Genomic DNA, 18,407 nt, shown 5'->3' with positions numbered 1-18,407 from the left:
AGACACCTGTAGTAAAAGGTTCCCAAGAGGAAAATGCTCTGGGTGAGTTGGCTGGCTCTTGACCTCTGGTGTTCTCTTCTCTTTCAGGACCTGGGCATGGAGTCAACCTCCTTGGATGATGTGCTGTACCGATACGCCAGCTTCCGGAACTTGGTGGACCCCATCACACATGACCTCATCATCAGTCTGGCACGTTACATCCACTGCCCCAAGCCGGTAGGCAGATGTGGTCTGAAGTAGCCAAGTCCTGGGGTGTGAGGTGGACCCCTTTCTAGATAGCACAGACTAACCATGGTTGCCTAGGGAGTTGGAGCTCTGCTCAGGGGAAGAGAAATTTCTGAGGTCGACCCCATCTGTGGCTTCCTCTGGGACCTTCTCTCTAGTTCCTGGAGCTGCTTAGTGCCAAGATCTAGAGAGGATGGGAACAGGCAGCATCAACAGAAGACAGGAAAGGAGCTATGAGTCAAATACGAGACAGTAAGCAAAGCCAGTCTTGAAGGTTGGTGGACCGGGAGAGGAGCTAGTTGGTGCCACGAGCCACAGGGAACCAAGTAGCTTAAGCTAGAACCCTGAGGAACAGGAAAGTACTAGAAACAGGCCTCTGAGGAAGCCCTGAAGTTGGCATACCCCTTTCTTTTCTAGAATAGGAAGTGAATTGCCTAAAGGTGAGAAGAGTGACAGGCAATAGAGCTCTCAAGAATAAACAAATAGCCAGGTGTTGGTGGCTCATGCCTTTAATCCCAGCGCTTGGGAGGCAGAGGCAGGCGGATCTCTGTGAGTTCGAGACCAGCCTGGTCTACAAGAGCTAATTCCAGGACAGCCTCCAAAGCCACAGAGAAACCCTGTCTCGAAAAACCAAAAAAAAAAAAAAAAAAAGAGAGAGAGAGAGAGAATAAACAAATAGGTGAGATATTATCTTCATTTCCATTTGAGAGTTGAGGAAAATAGGTACTGAAGTGTGTTGTGCCTTTCATGAGGACTGCAGAGGTGATTGGGTCCACTCTGCAAACCTGGAGCTTGGCAAGACAGTAAGTTCTAACTACCTACCCCATCAGGCCCAAGGATAGGCCAAGAGAAACCTAGCGCTCCTTCCCTTCAGCCTAGGTGAGGCTGGGGGCCATATCAGTCAATGTTACTCAGCACAGGCTGCTACACAAAGTACCATAGCCTGAGAACGTCTAGACAAGAATCCATTTCTCACATCTGGCTGGAAATTCAAGATTGGAGTGTCTGATGAGAGCCTTCTCCATCTGAGATTGCTGCCTTCTCCTGTGCCATGGCATGGTGGAAAGAGATTCTCTAGACCCCTCTTAGAACAGCTCTGATGAGAGCTCCACCCTTACAGCTGGCTCCTTTCAACACGTGAATGGCGGTGGAGCACAAGCCTTCAGCATACCGCATGTGTGACATTTCCCACATCACTTGATTTCCAGAGTTTCATTTTCTTCAACCCCAAAATGGGCATAAAACCATGTCCCTCCTGCTAATGAGGCAGCTCATCAGAGGCACCTGCACAGGCCTTGTCCGTATGGCCACCTGTGCACAAAAGTTGGCCTGTGGCACCTTCTGTGTGCCACCAGGGTATTAGTAGGGCAGTGTAGGAAACAGCAGCAGATAGGACATGGTCCCTATAGGCCAGGTCTTAGAAATCAGCAGGGTTGCTCTCTGACCCAGATTTCCAAACCAGCAGAATGGGCCCAGCTTTGCTGGGGGGTCAAGGACCAGCCTTGGATATTCCGGGACTCCCCAGGTGTGGGTGGGACAGAGATGGAAAAAACATCCAAACTGAAAAGAAGGCTGAGATGCCTGTGCTGACTCAGGGTTGACTGGGACCCCCTTCTTACGGGTCTTTGTATCTGACACTCACTTAGCTGCTCAGGTTGTGGCCTAGATGTGTAGACAGGGGTGTCAAAACCGCCAGCTATTATGGGAGTCTGTTCACATCATAGTGGACCAGAAAGAAGAGAGAAAGGCTAGAACCAGGAACTAGGCTGTCATCTTCAAAGGCCCCTAGTGACCTTCTACCAACTGGATCCCTTCTCCTAAAAGTTCCACAACCAAAATAATCCCACCATCTGGGAAAAGGGCATTCAAAACATGAGCCTGGGTTGTTGGTGGATATTTGGGATTCAAACCAAACACCTGCAGTGATTTAGCCCCTCCTACTGACTCCTCTCTTAAAGTTCTTTCTCCCAGTGGCTTCAAGCTGAGGACCGAGCCTTTAACGCATGGCCCTTTGTGGGCATGTAACATCTAAATTATCCCACATTTACTTGATGGTTACTTTGCTGTCTATTTTACCCACCAGAATAGACTTTTTTTTTTTTTTTGGAGCCTATCCTCCCTCTGTAGACCAGGCTGGCCTTGAACTCTCAGAGTCTGCCTGCCTCTGCCTCCCGAATGCTGGGATTGACAGAATAGACTTAAGCCTTTAGTACCAGCACTAGACAGTAGAGCAGAGGTAGATCTCTTTTAAGTTTAGAAGTCAACCCAGACTACATAGGAAGTTCCAGGCCAGGCAGAGCCACATAGTAAGACCCTGTCTTTAAAAAAAAAAAAAAAAAAAAGACTCGGTGCTGGAGAGATGGTCTGTGGTTAAGTGCATGGGCTGTTCTTCCAGAGGAACTGGGTTCAATTCCTAGCACCCACCTGGCAACTTTACAACTGTCTATAACTCCAATTCCAGGGGATCCAACACTTTCACACAGTGTTTTAGGCAAACACCAATGCACATAAAAATAAAAAAATAAAAATAAAGACTCTAGCCAGGCGGTGGTATCAAATGCCTTTAATCCCAGTACTTGGGAGGCAGAGGCAGGCAGATCTCTATGAGTTCAAGACCAAGCCTGGTCTACGAGCTAGTTCCAGGACAATCTCCAAAGCTACACAGAGAAACCCTGTCTCAAAAACCAAAACCAAAACAAAAAAAACCTCTAAGGATTATCCATCCATCTTGTTCACAGTTATGTCTTGTAATGGGCAAAAAGCAGCACGTTTCATTGTGAATTTGTGTGTGTGTGTGTGTGTGTGTGTGTGTGTGTGTGTGTGTGTGTGTGTGTGTGTGCTTGAGTGCGCAAGCATGCATGGAGGGGGTAAGAGGATGGGAGAAAGCATGTGTCCAAATGTATGCATGCCCCTGTGTGCATGTGCTCATGAGGCGGAAGGACAGCCTCAGGTACCTGCTGCTCCTCAGGTGCCTTCTACCTTTTATTTGAAACAAGGTCTCTCAAGTGGCCTGGAATCTCACCAACTATGTTAGACTAGCTGCTTCCACCTCCCCTCTCACCACTGCTGGAATTACAATCAAGTACCATGATCGTTGTCCTCTGACTGCCATACATGTGCCGTGGCATTCACATGCACCCACACACTCATATACATACATACATACATACATACATACATACATAATTAAAAAATTAAAATAAGTAAGTAAAACAAACCTCAAGATCAAACATTTAATGTTGAACAGTTTCTGCAGGGCGGGCGGGAATCCAAGGCTGTGTCGGGCTTGACTGCAGCTCACTAATGCACACTGCAGGGTTGGAAGCAGGAGGCCTCAGTCTGTTGCCACGTGAGCGTCACCACAGGATTGCTTGGGTGTCCTGTATCACACAGTTAGCCAGAATACCTGTTCTAGAATTCACATACCATACCATCCCTCCGGCCCTTCTGTTCTCGTGATCCCCGAGATAGTTCTGATAAATTTTGGAAGGAGACTACATAGGGCTGGCTACCAGGAGCAAAGGACGGGTGGCCTGGGAGGCTCTACACATGAATGAGATGATTTGGCCCTTTGCTCCTCCCAACCCTAGATCTTGCTCTGTTGCTCCCATTACTGGGCCCAACTAGAAACCAGGGACAAGAGGACCTGGTGATGTACTTCTCAAGACAGTCCTGTGAGAGCAGAGAAGGGCTGAAAACAGGCTGGGGGGTGGGAGTGGGGTGGGGTGAGCCCAGGAAAACCAGCAGGCAGTCTGTCTAAACAGCGCCCAGTGTATAGTAAGTAGAGCCAGCAGAATCTGATTAATGGATGAGTACATTTATGAATGAGGGAAGTCTCTGCTTGGCAGACAAGGTTGTTGGAGTCCTAGGTGCTGTTATAGAGGTGCCTGGGAAATGAAGGTGGCAGATGGCATCTGTCCGTTGGGACACCAGGGAAGGCTGTCGATTGGCCTTGAGCCCCTGAGCCTCTTTCCAACACATCCTGGGGAAGTTCCTCAAACAAATCCTCCCCCAGTGCTTCAGGACAGTGTCACTGGGCAGTTCTGTCAGTTCCCAGAGTCCTGCCAAGTGTGCCATGCCTCCTCCGCTCCTCCCTTCGCCATGGGTGGGAGGAGGAGCTGCTAGGAGCATTCCACAGTCAGACACTGAGCCTTCTGCATGGTTAATCGCAACTCACAGACACCCACGTGGTCCAGTGTCTTGTGGACCCAAAGGCAGCCCAGCATTATGGAGGCTTCGGAACTACTGAGCTAGCATGCTGTGTAAGTCCATCCATCCCCCCTCTGCTCCATTACACACTGTTTCCTCTTGACGGGGCTCATTCCCACCCTCCCACATGGTAGGGAATATGGCTATCCACAGGACCTGTTCACTTGTCCAGGTTCCAGTTCCTAGAAGGTTTCTCATTTTCACTGTCTTCTTCTGTGTTGGGTCCTCCTCTCTTGCTTCCAGGAGCCTGAAAAGGAAGGAGTTGGGGAAAGATAAAAGCAATATGCAAAGGGCCAGATTTCTAACAAGGGGAGTAGAGTGTGTAGGTTGGTAGGAACCAGGGGGCAACGTCTGGATTTATTCCCACTGACGAGGGGTGTGGTGTTGAATTGTATGCCTCGGTTCCCTCCTTTGTGAGGACTGTGCCCAAGTGAACGAAGGAGATGCATAACGATTTCTAAAATGCTCAGTAAACATTAAGGGTGGGAAGTGTGGCTTATGCTAGTGTGGACCTGTTATCTTTGGCCAGGGAGGATCCCAAGCACCACAGAAACAAAACAACAAAAGACCCATGGTGTATCTAGTTCAGGCGAGCAGAGGGGAACTCATCCCTGTGGTTTTTACAGTTAATCTCAAGTCTAATTGGCATGCTCAGCTATTGTCCCTGTTTAGCCAATAAGAAGACCGAGATTGACTCCGTGTGTGTGTGTGTGTGTGTGTGTGTGTGTGTGTGTGTGTGTGTGTGTGTCTCTCTCTCTCTCTCTCTCTCTCTCTCTCTCTTTCTCCCTCTCTCTGTCTCTCTCTCTTATCAACAGCCTCGCTCTGTGCTCGTCTGCCTCCTTGTGGCCGACACTGTGCACTTGCAGCCCTCTTTATGCCTTTGTTCTCTTTTAAGATTCTGCTTTCTGAGCTACTCCAGCTTGGACAACTGAGGGAGAGGGCGTGGCCCGAGGTATTCAGAAACCCAGAGAACTGATTGGAGGAGGAGCTCTGCTGTGGGCTCTGGGTCGGCTTCTTCTGGAAACTAGCAACAGTTCTGTCCCAGAGCATTCCAAAATGATGCTGTGTGTGCTCCACCCCATCCACTGGCTTTTCTTGTCCTTAAGGCCCCTGAGCCCGTGCCTCTCCACCAGAGCTGCACAAGGGAATTACTCTCCCTGCAGGACTAGGATCCAGGAAGAAGGAATTGGGAAGCAGGGAGCAGTCTGGAATAATCGAGGTATTGGGAGTGAAGACAGACAAAACATTGTGGGTTTTCCCAGAGTGTGTGTGTCATGAAGGCAGAAGGGAGCCTTTCAAGGGACCAGGAAGTGGGAGGAGGGTCAAAGGAGAACAGTAGGGGAGAGAGTATGAATAAGATTTAATAATATATATATGAAATGTCACAATAAAACCTATTATTTTGTACACTAAAAATAAAGTTAATCCACTGCCAAGGGACCTGCCCACTCACTAGTGTCTGTTTTTAAGGTACCCTGGGAATCCAACGTGGGAAATGAACTCTAGATGTGCCATTTCTATGCCTTGTCCCATCCTCATACCCCATTCTTTTGCCTCCAAAGTCAGGTGTCACCATTACCAGTCTGCACCATTGCTCCTCATCTCTGCCAAGCCTGTGCTGGAAAGGGCCCTCATTGGCCATACAGTAGGCACCAAAGGTGACTTTAGCCACCCTCACCCAGGTGCCCATTGCTCCACTCACACCTATTTCTCTGTGCCTCCTCGGTCTCCTTGCTCCCCCCTCAGCTTATTCCATGACAAGGGGTTCAACCAGATCCTGAGGAATCCCAGCTGGAGGTCCCATGGGCTCCTCCTATTCAGCTTGTCACTCCCCACCCTACCTTACGCCTGCTTTTCCTCTGGAGCCCTTGGGGATGTGATAAGTACTATGATAAAAGCAACTTAAGAGAGAAAGGGTTTATTCTGGCTTACAGTTCAAGGGGACAGTCCATCACATCCGAGAGTCAGAATGTCAGAGAACTTGAAGTAACTGAACACGTTGCATAATCAAAACACTGAGACACATGAGTGTATCTTCCCACTCCTATACATAATCAAGATAATGATTGATTATCTATCTATTATCTATTATCTATTGATAATGCTAACCACAGGCGTGCTTAGCAGCCCATCTCCCAGGCAAATGCTGCATTCTGTCACACTGACAACTAATACTATCACGCACCCTGTGCTTTCTGCCCAGATCTCTAGCCCAAATCCCCATGCCTTCATCTGCATTCTGCCCACACCTTTTCCAACTTGGGTATGACCTCTGTCACTTTCAGTCCCTTCTATGGGCATGGCCTCAGTCACCCTCTCAACTTCCCAGTTTTCCCACCCCATCTCCCTGTAAGAAAATCCCAGGATATAAACCTCACCCACCATTCCTCTCTGCGGATTCCTTGGCAACACCCAATGATGCATCCCCTTGTCTGTGTTGCATGCTCCCATCCTGTGTGACTAGGCTAAGCAAGAACCTGAGTCTAGGAATCCAGTGTCTGCTCTAGGGGTTCAGTGAGATTGCCCGGAATGGATGAATAATCCCCGTTTATCAGTCAGTCACGCTGAAGCAACAGGGAGCAGATAGGCTGTGAGGAACAGTCCCCCAGAGCAGTCCCTCAGTAGCAGGCCAACTCGATAGCTCCCTGCTTAGATGCTTCACTTCTCCAGGCCTTCAATCGCACGCAGGCTTCCCCACTCCTGTCCCACTGCTCAGACTTCCTTCTCCTACTATTCTGTCAGCTACAGCTCCCTGAAATCTCAGTTCCCTCCTCTATAATGAGGGTGGTGAGAGTATGTAGTGTTCTGAAGTGTGGGCATTCAGTAAAGTTACAGCTTGGTGTCTGCAGTAATCCAGGTGAGAGATAGGATGGTTTGGACAAATGATAGCTTGGGGATTGCCAGGCTTGCCCAGGCCAGATTCTTACTTGCTGCCTCCGTGCCTATAGAACTACCCTTGCCAATTGTTGCTCCTCATTCAGGGATATCTCAGATTTCCTTTCTCCATCAAAAACAAAATAAACAAACAAACAAACAAAAAACCCACTATCTATCTGCTCTTAAAAACTCAGTTTAAGAGCTGGGCATGGTGACACATGCTTTTAATCCTCATGCTTGGGAGGCAGAGGTGGTCAGAACTCTGAGTTTGAGGCCAGCCTAATCTACAGTGATTTCCAGACTACAGTTTTGTTTTTTGTTTTTTGTTTTGTTTTGTTTTGTTTTTTTGAGACAGGGTTTCTCTGTGAGGCTTTGGAGCCTATCCTGGTACTTGCTCTGGAGACCAGGCTGGCCTCGAACTCACAGAGACCGGCCTGCCTCTTGCCTCCCACGTGCTGGGATTAAAGGCGTGTGCCACCAATGCCCGGCTAAGACCCTGTCTTAAAAACAACAAAACACAAAACCAACTTATATCTGAGCCAAGATAGAAATGACCTTGGGTCTTTAGCACCGAAGCTCAGCATACTATGCTGGTCTTTCCATGGAGTATAAGCATTGTGTTTTCGATGGATCTGACAGATAGGGATTCCGGCACTTGGGAGTCACAGAATACTGAGTGTTACAGTTCAAATGGAAAGGTATTCTGGCACTAGGAAGCCAAGGAATACCACAGGTCACAGTAATCATAAGGTAGCAATTTATAGCCCTGCTCCAGGGAAAGGCTTGCTCTGCTCTTGCAGGGGAGGGCTTCCCCAGCAAAGTTGTTACAGTTCAGCTCCAGTCCACCAGAGTGTAACAACTCCACTTGGCTAGGGGAAGGTTTCCCCAGTGAAAGTGTTTCAACCCTGCTCTGCTCCATTCCAGGGAAGGAAGGTCTCACCCAATCCTCATTCAAGAGATTTATTGGGAGGGAAGAATCCAAGAGTGGCTGCCCTCTGCCAGGGTAGCAGAGGACAGCTGGGCAACCCCGAACAGCCAGAAGCTGAACAGGCACAGGTTTTATATAGGGTTTCTTAGGGGCAGAGTTTTTCCAGAGAGATTTTCAGGTTGGGGATTGGTCAGATTTCAATCCTTGAGCTCACACTGCCTAGTCCTCTTGCTCAGGGATTGGTTGGTTTTCTGCTCAAGTTCAGAGTCAGATTTGGTCCTGGTTTCAGGACCAAAGGGTGTTTCTTTCACTGGTACTTTTTAGCCTTTTAGCTCTAATTTTAGGGTCAGGGTGTATTTCTTTCAGCTCTGATTCCAGGGACAAAGTGTGTTTCTTTTGCATTGGTTTCAAAGTCAGGGTGCATTTCTTTGGTTCTGGTTGCAGGGCCAAAGTGTGTTTCTTTTGGCTCTGCTCAGGGTGTGTTTTTTTGGCTGGCCCTTTTTTCCTACACGGAGGATGAGCACCAGGACCCTGTAGATACCAAATGCACTTGTCCCTTCATGAAGCAGTGTGGTACATGTGTACACCCTCCTTTGCAATGAGCATACCCAGGTAAATGGTTATATATAGGAGTAATGGTTGTGCTACAATGTTTAAGGAGTAATGACAGAAAAATAAGTCTGTCCATGTTCAGGACAGACATAGTTCTTTTCTGGATAGGGTCTCTCCTGGCTGTCTTAGAACTCACTATGTACATCAGGCTGGCCTCAGACTCACAGAGATCCTCCTGCCTCTGCTGGGATTAGAGTTCGACACCATGTCTGGCTTTTCTGAGTACTCTTGATCTGTGGTTGGTTGAATTCCTATATGAGCCCACAGCTACAGACTGTACTCATTGAGCAAGCTTGGGTTCTGTACAAAGCACCTGAATAGTAATGACTCAGTTAATCCTCCAAACCCATGTGAAGCCAGTGTTGCTACACACACACACACACTTACTTTACCTATGAGAACTGAAGGCACAAAGAAGTCACATTAATTCCCTCAAGGTCACAGACAAAACCAGGACATGAAACTGCACAATCTGGTCCCAAGTCCCATGTTCTAAATGATTTCATAGGCTGCTTCTCCATTAGTAGAGTGGCAATGATAATCATAATTGAAAAGCTGATACAAAACAAAAAGCTGATACTGCTTGATACATTGAACCTTACCACCTCATATTTGTGGTTTGCATTGGAGCCCCAGTACTCGCTGGCTCTTGGCCCTCAGCACTGGGCCTTCTGGCAGGAGCACACTCTTGCCCATTCCTGGTGTGGGATTCACACTTCTCTACCCAGCTTAGAGCTGGTACAGGGGCTGTGTTGAATTGATTCTCCTTGAGATGGAGTTGGTGTCTCTCTATTAAGTCTTTCCACTGCAGTTAACCCGGTTAATCCGGTGACTTAATTGACAGAAATTAATGTTCTTACTGTTGTAGAGGTCAGAAGGCCAAGATGCAGCTTCTTTAGCCTTTTGTGAAGAATTTTTCCCTTCACGCTTACATAGATCTTCCCTCTATGTCTGTGCCCCAATCACTTCTAAACACACCAGTTGTATTGAGGTAAAGTCCACTAACATGGCCTCTTTTTTCCTTTAATTACCTTTAAATGCCCTGTCTTTCACTGCAGTCACATTCTGGGTAACTGAGGGTTAGGAAATCAATGTAGAGCTGGGCAGCAGTGGCACACACCTTTAATCCCAGCACTCAGGAGGCAGAGGCAGGCGGATCCCTGGGTTAGAGGCCAGCCTGGTTTACAGAGTGAGTTCCAGAACACGGTGGGGGAGGGGGAGCAATACATAATCCTTAGAGGGCTCATGGTTGGTACTCAGGGTCACAAACTCAAATGTTAATGAAAGAGGGCTGGAGAAATGGCTCAGAGGTTAAGATCACTGATGCTCCTCCAGAGGTCCTGAGTTCAATTCCCCAGCAGCCACACCGTGGCTCACAATCATCTATAATGAGATCCGGTGCCCTCTTCTGGAGTGCAGGTATACATGCAGGCAGAACACTGTATACATAATAAATATATCAGTTTCCATAGTGTAGTGGTTATCACACAATTTCTGGCTCAGCGGGTCTGTTCTAGCCAGTCATGGTCAGACCACCTGTAATCCAGACTTTTTATATGTGTCAGGTTATCCAGTGATAGCAACTAATTCACAAAGCAGAGACTCAGAGAATAGCTCAGTAGTAGAGCACTTGCTTACCATGTCTGAGGCCCTGGGTTCGATTCCCAGCAACACACACATACACACACACAACATTTGCACCTGCTACTCCTGCCAAAGGTACTCACTGGGGCCAGCAGAGCAGGCCTCCTTTATGCTGAGCTCCCAGAGAGCCAGGGAACCTAGAGTAGGGATCAGGACACCTCCAAGTTCTCCAGGGTCACCTCACAGACCTGTGCCTATGATTGCCTCTACAGGAAGGTGATGCGCTGGGTGCCATGGAGAAGCTGTGCCGGCAGCTGACCTACCACCTTAGCCCTCATTCACAGTGGAGGAGGCATCGAGGGCTGGTGAAGAGAAAGCCACAGGCCTGGTGAGTGGCAGTCCCTATAGTCTGCCCTGCCCCAGTCCTATTGACTGATACCCTTCCTGGGGGACTATGCCAAGGGAAGGGCCTCAGCCTGAGGGTATAGCAGTAAATCCTGCTTGAAGGAGGTAAGATCATTCTGGATTTAAGGACCAGAAAAGAACTGTCATTCCAGGTACATGAGAGATGCTGAAAGGGAGGTCCCTGGGGTAGGAACTGGGGAGCATGCCCTGCAGATGGACAGGTGGGGATGGGACATGAGGCATTTCTACTTCCTGGTGTTCCTGGTATTTCCTGGGATGGAAACCAGGCACGGTGGGGGTACCTCTGCAATTCTGTACTTTGGAGGCTAAGGCAAGAAAGAAGGTTGCCTCAAGTTGTGACCATCACAACCCACTTCCAGAAAGTTCTCTGGGATATCCTCCCAGGGGATCTAGAGTCTAGCCTTGTCCCAGCCATACAGCAGTGAAGACCCTCCTAAAGACCAAGAGGATAGAGGGCTTGAGATACAACACACAGAACAGGTCTCATGGTAGGAAGCAAGGGAACCCAGCTGAGGGGCAGGCTGTACAAATAACACAGATGAGTGGCCTGCCTTCCCAAAGACTGACAAGGGCCTGGTTCTGTGCCCAGATCATCAAAGTGGCTCCCAATAGGTTGGAAAGGACAGTTTCATTTCCTGTTGCTTTGATAATAAAAAAACAAAAAACAAAAACAAAAAACCACCCTAGCCGGGCAGTGGTGACACACACCTTTACTCCTAGCACTTGGGAGGTAGAGGCAGACTGATCTCTGTGAGTTCGAGACCAGCCTGATCTATAAGAGCTAGTTCCAGGACAGGCTCCAAAGCCACAGAGAAACCCTGTCTCAAAACAACAAAAATTCTATGCTGCAATCCATCATTGTGGGGGAATCAGGATGGCAGGAAATTGAAGCCACTAGTCACATCCATAGTCAAAAGAGGAGAGAAAATTAATGCATGCATGACTCTCAGCTCTCTTTCTCCACCCAGACAGTCAGACTAACTTCAGCCTGAGTCTTCCTGTGTCAGTTAACACAAGCATCCAGACAGTTCCCCACAGACATTCCCACAGGTCAACCTGATCTAGACAATTATGGAGGCTCTTCCCACATGTTTCTAGACATTGACAATTAAAACTACCCATCATGGGGCTGGAGAGATGGCTTACCGAGTTAAGAGCACTGGCTGCTCTTGCACATGATTGGGATTCAGATTCTAGCACCCACATAAGCTCAAAACCATCTCTAACTCCAGGAGATCCAACTCCGTTCTGGCCTCCTCAGGCAACGGACACACACATGGTGCACAAATGTGTGCAGGCAAATGCCCATACACATTAAATTAAAAATAATTGTGTGTGTGTGTGTGTGTGTGTGTGTGTGTGTGTGTGTGTGATAATATATACATGGAGTGCAGGTGCCCTCAGAGTCTAGAGGCATCAGATCCCCCTAGAGCTGGAGTTCACAACAAGCAGTTGTGAACTGCCTGACAGGGTACTGGGAACCAAACTCAGACTCAGATCTTCTGCAAGAGCAGTTTGTGTTCTTAACTAAGCCACCTCTCCAATTCTCCCTACCCCTGCACCTTTTTTGATTGGTTTGGCTTTTTTGGCAGGGTGGGCGGGGGTAGGGGGTAATTTGGGGCTTTTGTTTTGAGACATCTCAGACAAAGAATACTTCTGGCTATCCTTGAACTCAGGCTGGCCTTGAACTCACAGAAATCCATCTGCCTCCCAAGTGCTAGAATTCAAGGCATGTACCACTATGTCCAGCTTTTTTTTTTTAAGACAAGGTTTTTGCTGTGTAGCCTTGGCTAGCCTGGAACTCACTATGCAAACCAGACAGGCCTCAAATTCATAACAGATCCAGCTTCATTCAAGAAGGCCCCAGGGTAGCTGCTTGGGTGAGGCTGATCCTTGAGCTACCAGCATAGGCTATACTCTTGCAAGTTGAGCCATCCCCAGGGTAGGAGGGTCAGGGCTTACTTGAGTCATTTGGAAACTCAGAGAATGAGTATCTCACCAATGGGAATGGGGGTTGGAGATATACTTGCCACCAAGCCAAGTGGTCTGGGCCCCAAGATAGCAAGGAAGGAGATGAAAACATCAAGCCACCAAGAATGCTTTTTCTTTCACCTCTGAAAGCTGTTCTCAGTTATTGGAGGCAGTTCAGCTGCCACTCAATTGTGAAAGCTCAACCCAAGTGACTAACAATGACAGCATTTACTCATCTGCCTATAGGAGGCACTGTTGTAACACTATTTAGTGTTCCTCATAACCTATGATAATTAACTATTTTTTATTAGGCAAGCAACTGAAATGAAGCACAGACCACTGTGAACTAGCTAGAGAGCACAGGGTAGGAAACAGGAGTTAGGAGGAAACTCCAGGCAGCATACAGAAAGACTTGGAGAGCTACTGGAATGGCAGCCTCAAACCTCATGCTCTGTCCATTCTGCTGAGCCTGAAGCAGATGCTGTGGGACACTGTAATCTCCCCATCCTGGCAAGGGCTGGAAGAAACGAGGTCCCAGGTCAGAATTAAGCAGAGACAGTTCTGTGGTGATAACCACTACTGCCTCCAGTAGACCTGCCCTGCTTGCTTAGCCTGCTTATTCCTTCTTTCCTTCAGTCTTAAGGCCCTCCTAGCTGGGAATCCTCAAGACAACATGGTGGATCTGTCAGGCATCCCACTGACCTCACGTGACCTGGAGAGGGTGACCAGCTATCTTCAGCGCTGTGGAGAGCAAGTGGACAGTGTGGAGCTGGGCTTCACAGGCCTCACAGATGACATGGTCCTGCAGCTACTGCCTGCACTCAGTACCCTGCCTCGCCTCACCACACTAGCCCTCAATGGCAACCGATTGACCAGGGCTCTGCTGAGGGACCTCACTGACACCCTGAAGGACCCCAGCAAGTTTCCCAATGTCACATGGATTGACCTGGGCAACAATGTGGATATCTTCTCTTTACCCCAGCCCTTCCTACTCAGCTTGCGTAAGCGCTCTCCAAAACAGGGCCACCTACCAACCATCCTGGAGCTGGGTGAGGGGCCAAGTACTGGGGAAGAGGCCAGGGAAGGTACAAGCCAGGACCCTGGGGTTACCCCTGTGACACCTACCAGAGACCATGAGAGCAGGGAGACATGACCTGGAAGTGGGGAAAACTTGTCAGGATAGCTAAGGCAGGTTAGGGGCTCCTCCCAGAGAGAACAGGACGAGCAGTAACCTCTTGTCCCCAACTCCCAGTGGCTGGCTCTAAGAAGCTCTAGGGCTTTGGGCATGTTTCCACCCAGCCTGTTCTCCCAGAATTGTGCAGGTGGACAAAGCTCTCTGCCACCAATAGTGAGGCCCATAACAGGAAAGGGGCATCTTACTATATTCTTAGAGCACCCTCCCAACTCAAAGGGGCCTCTGAGCGCCTAGTATGAAAAAGATGAAATTGAAGCTGCAGACTTCCCTTTCTTGGCTGGGGGTCCTACTGTGAAGGGCAGTACTATGCCTAGTTCCTTTACCCCTCAACCAAAACAACTTTCTAATAGTTTCAGGCCCTGTTCCCAGAATAAAGTCACAAGAATGGCTTTTCAAGCACTTAATCCTATCAGGAGGCTCCAGGACTAGTTCAACCTGAGTTAGGAGAACCTATTTTTCCAATAATGTTCCCCAAGAAAACTATTTTGAATTAGATGGATCAAGATGTGGACAAAAACCCAAATTAAGGGGGGGCAAAGCCTAACTGGCCAGGTAACATAATTTGGGTAAAATAGGAGCCTCCCTTACATGGTACTGCATAAATACAGCCAAGGGACAGGAATTCAGTGTGGGTGCCTTAATGCTTTGGAATCTTTGCCCAAGACTAGGTTGTGAAAACAGCTTAGACTGACCAGAAGTTTACAGTGCTAAAGCTGGACTGTTCAACACCTGAAAATTTTACTCTTCAAATACATGTTTTTAAGGACCAATACCAAAGATCCTGCTTTACTATATAATGCTCTGTAACTGCTGTACATTGTGACCTGTTGAGTTAATTCATCCAATACAGCAGCAACAAATTTTGTAAACAGGCATTTATTAAGAGATTCTGCTCCTGTGGGGCAGGATGATCACCAAATGTGCCTGACCAGAACAAGGTGGCAGACACATGCTTGGGAGTACTTTCGTAACAATGCTCAAAAGGTAGCTTCCAGAGTCCCGAGTTGATGGTGGCATTGTTGCTGGAGACTCTTCTGGACAGAGCCTGCAAAGGAACTAAATTTCAGAATCACACTTGCTCCAACCAATGGCATCCCTAACATTTAAAGGTATCTTCAGAAAACCATAGGCTCACCACTACCAATCTGCCGGTAATTCCAGCTATTTTAGGTGATATCATCATTTGACATCCTTTCAAAATAATGACAACTAGCTGCTTGAGATAATCACTTACCTCCTCCTTTACCACTGCCGCCAAGATAGACTGCATTCCGGCATTGTTCTCACAATACTTGAGGATATGGACACTCCTAAGATTGTAGGAACAAAGTTATTTCTAATGGCAGCCCCACTGAAACCTAGTTTTAAAGCACAATCTAATAAAAGCATCGAAGTGAAATTGCTTCTGCAATGCCAATCCAGCTGGGTTAACTCCATGGGACCCAAATGGCAAGATGAACTGTCCAAACCGCCACATAAATGAAAATTTTAAGACTTAAAGTACTGAAAAAATGGCTCAGGGTTTGAGAGCACTGGTGGTTGCTCTTCCACGGGACCAGGTTTGATTCACAGCACTCACTCTCCACGGAAGTTGGACGCCTTGACACTCCACCCTGCTTTAGCCCCCGCACCAACTCCAACCAGTATTGAGTAGAAACATTCCAAGTCAGGCTAGACTGGTACATATGAATTACTGCTATAAGTCAAGATGAAAGCTTACCTCACGGGAGGCCACGGCTGCTGGGAATTCTCCACTCCAAATTTCCTACCTAGATGAATAGGACAGTTGTTATAGTTCAGGCCGAGTTAATCCTAAACACCAGCAACTGGTGAGGGCTCGACTGCAGTCAGCCAGGAACAGTTATCGTCAGTTATCGACTCTGACGGCACTTCCTATTAGTGATCTCATCATAGCAGTCAAGCATTCCGTCGTCCCACGCCAACCCCTGCTTTCAGTAATTAACTGGAGACCCTTTTTTAAGGAAGGTCATGAGCACGTGAATGGTGTTGTCGAGACCAGAACACGCCCCGACAACATGATAGAATAACAGGCCTCTTAGCGCCAGGAGAATGTTACCCCAAGGCTGCTTCTGTATAAAGCAGGGGCTGTGGCACTACAGATAGCGAAATTACAACTTTAGCCAGAATTTTACCTCCAGAAAAGTCTTACCTCATGGCGGGGTATACAGCTCCTACTCGACGTTCTGCCAATCCCCCGTCTGAAAGGTTAAGGACACGCGTCCCGAGACATTCGAACACTCGTGGCTCAGCAGTCATCGCCGTGGCTTGTGCAACTGCGGTCAGCTAAAAAGAGGGGGAGGTCGTCAGTTGTCGCCTCGGACAAAACTTCCTATTGCTGGTATCACCCGAGCAGCCAATACCCAGCCCACACGCGGCGCCCCGGGACGCAGGCCCCGACCTACCCGGCTCCCTCCGGTCTGCGCAGGTCCCACGGTGGGGCAGGGAGACCGAGCCAAAGCATCGCACCGGTTCCGCTCCGCTAGGCCCGCGCGACAGAGGCGGCTACAGGAAGGAAGCGAGAAAACCTCACAGAGTCCGCAGAGAGAAAGACTGTGGCCCGTGTGCGCCCCACTCTTAAGGGCCCGGAATAGACCACTTCTCACACGGAGGAGGGTGAGAATAGCAAAGACTCATGGGAACTCCCGGCGCGCAGCCCGCCTCGCTACCCCGGACTCCCCCGTTCTGTTGAGCGAGTGGTCTCCACCGCCGCAGGAATTCTGGGTAGCGAAGAGCGCAGCGCGTTCCAGTGCGCCTGCGCCAAGGCTTAATCGCGGTTTTGTGTCCTCTCTGCGTTTCTTTTACCCCGTGGTCTTCGGAGAATTCGCAGTCCTTGGTAAACTCGTGTGAAGTTTGAAAAAGTCGAGTTAGGTTTGGTAGCGCAGGCCGGAAATCACAACTGCTTCAGAGTCTGAGGCAGGAATTGGAGTTCAGCCTGGGCATAAGAGAGACAGAGAGAAGGGGTGGCCAAAATAATGTAGCTGTGTAGTGGAGAGCCTGCGTAAGCAAGCGTTTTGTCCTCAGGACCTGGAGATAGAGAGTGAGACATTGGCTCTTCTGAGGCTCTCCTGAGATAACACACCCGAAACTGCATTCAGAGACAATAAACAGTAGCTGCTGCTTAATGATTCGGGTCGTTCTGCGCCCCATTTCTGTTTCAGCATATCCACGGAACCTCTCAAGGCCCTATGCAAACAACCCTCATCACATTCCTTAGAGAATTACAGTCAAGAGGAAGTCTTGTTAGATCCATTTTCGTTGTCCCCTGCCCTTGACGCTTCTGACTTTTGCATCGGACTTATCTCTTGGGCAATAGAAAACTGTTAATACTATTCCATCAGTGTATGAGCATGTTGGGGTGTCCCTTAGGAGTTGAGGACATAGCAGACATGAAGTTCTTGGTTCCATCCCCAACAACTCATAAACTGGGTGTTGTGGCAAACTCCCAAGTTCTAGGGATGTGGAGGTAGCAGAATCAGAAGTTCAAGGTCTTTTTCAACTATATAGAGAGTCTGAGGCCAGGATTACATGAGCCTGTAATCCGAGCACTCAGGAGACAGTGAGGTCCTTGCGGGTTCAAGACCAATCTGGCCTACAGAATGAAATCCTGTCTCAAAACACCTCAGTGTAAAGTCTGATAGACCTACTATATACGAGATGCCAGGTTCCATCCAGCAACGCACACATCTATGCAATTTTGACAGAAGAGAACTGCCAGGTTTAGGGAATAAACCTAGGATTTTAATGCAGGGATGGAAGTCTCAACTCTATCACGGGCAGGAAAACAGATTCAGGTTTCCCCAAATACCATGTTCCAATTTGGAAGAAGTTTTATGAGTGTTTTAAGTTACTGAATGAGTCATTTGGAAGGGACCATAATTAGAAAGTTAAAGCAGTAGGTTTCAGGTGCTATCCAGTGACCTTCTTAGCTCTGGGGTTTGTGGAAACTAGTGGTCTGCTAAGAATGGTAGTGTAAGATTTTATTTTATTTTTGTTTCATTTATTTACTTATTTATTATGTGTACAGTGTTCTGCCTGCATGTATGCATGCAGGCCAGAAGAGGGCACAAGATCTCATATATGGCTGGGAACCACCACGTGGTTTCTGGGAATTAAACTTGGGACCTCTGGGAAAGCAGCTAGTGCTCTTAACCTCTGAGCCATCTCTCCAGCCCCATAGTGTAAGGTTTTGATAGTCACAAAGATGTTAAGCCAGACACAGCGGGGCCGGGGATTCAAAGAGACCAAAAATAGCCCAAAATAATTTGGCTGTGGTTTGAAAGACAATTTCAAACAAGTCATCATTTGGCCTTGAATCTTTAATACAGGTGCAGCTCCCACCTTTCTCTCTTCCTTCTGGGA

General features: G+C 48.2%; 1 protein-coding gene and 3 non-coding genes across 4 annotated transcripts in view; 1 reads left to right on the top strand and 3 right to left on the bottom strand.

Annotated features, from left to right (window-relative positions):
* Lrrc75a (leucine rich repeat containing 75A) overlaps window positions 1-15,426 on the top strand; it is a 42,475-nt gene extending 27,049 nt beyond the window's left edge. The window contains exons 2-4 of the mRNA XM_027427169.2: window positions 88-216; window positions 10,708-10,823; window positions 13,469-15,426. Of these exons, the coding sequence (XP_027282970.1) occupies window positions 88-216; window positions 10,708-10,823; window positions 13,469-13,985 (762 nt within the window). The 3' untranslated portion in view covers window positions 13,986-15,426. The remainder of the gene's footprint in view (window positions 1-87; window positions 217-10,707; window positions 10,824-13,468) is intronic.
* LOC113836839 lies at window positions 15,141-15,212 on the bottom strand. Its single transcript, XR_003487361.1, has one exon. It is a non-coding gene; the product is annotated as a small nucleolar RNA SNORD65 (small nucleolar RNA).
* A 446-nt stretch (window positions 15,427-15,872) lies between the features above and the next one.
* Window positions 15,873-15,943, bottom strand: LOC113836831. The gene has a single exon (XR_003487352.1). It is a non-coding gene; the product is annotated as a small nucleolar RNA SNORD49 (small nucleolar RNA).
* Window positions 15,944-16,325: 382 nt separating this feature from the next.
* Window positions 16,326-16,400, bottom strand: LOC113836832. Its single transcript, XR_003487353.1, has one exon. It is a non-coding gene; the product is annotated as a small nucleolar RNA SNORD49 (small nucleolar RNA).
* Between the last annotated feature and the right edge of the window lie 2,007 nt (window positions 16,401-18,407).

This window comes from Cricetulus griseus, chromosome 7 (genome assembly GCF_003668045.3).
Source record: "Cricetulus griseus strain 17A/GY chromosome 7, alternate assembly CriGri-PICRH-1.0, whole genome shotgun sequence".
Taxonomy (NCBI): domain Eukaryota; kingdom Metazoa; phylum Chordata; class Mammalia; order Rodentia; family Cricetidae; genus Cricetulus; species Cricetulus griseus.
Note: the sequence above shows the minus strand (reverse complement) of the source record. Positions and strands in the feature narration are given on the sequence as shown.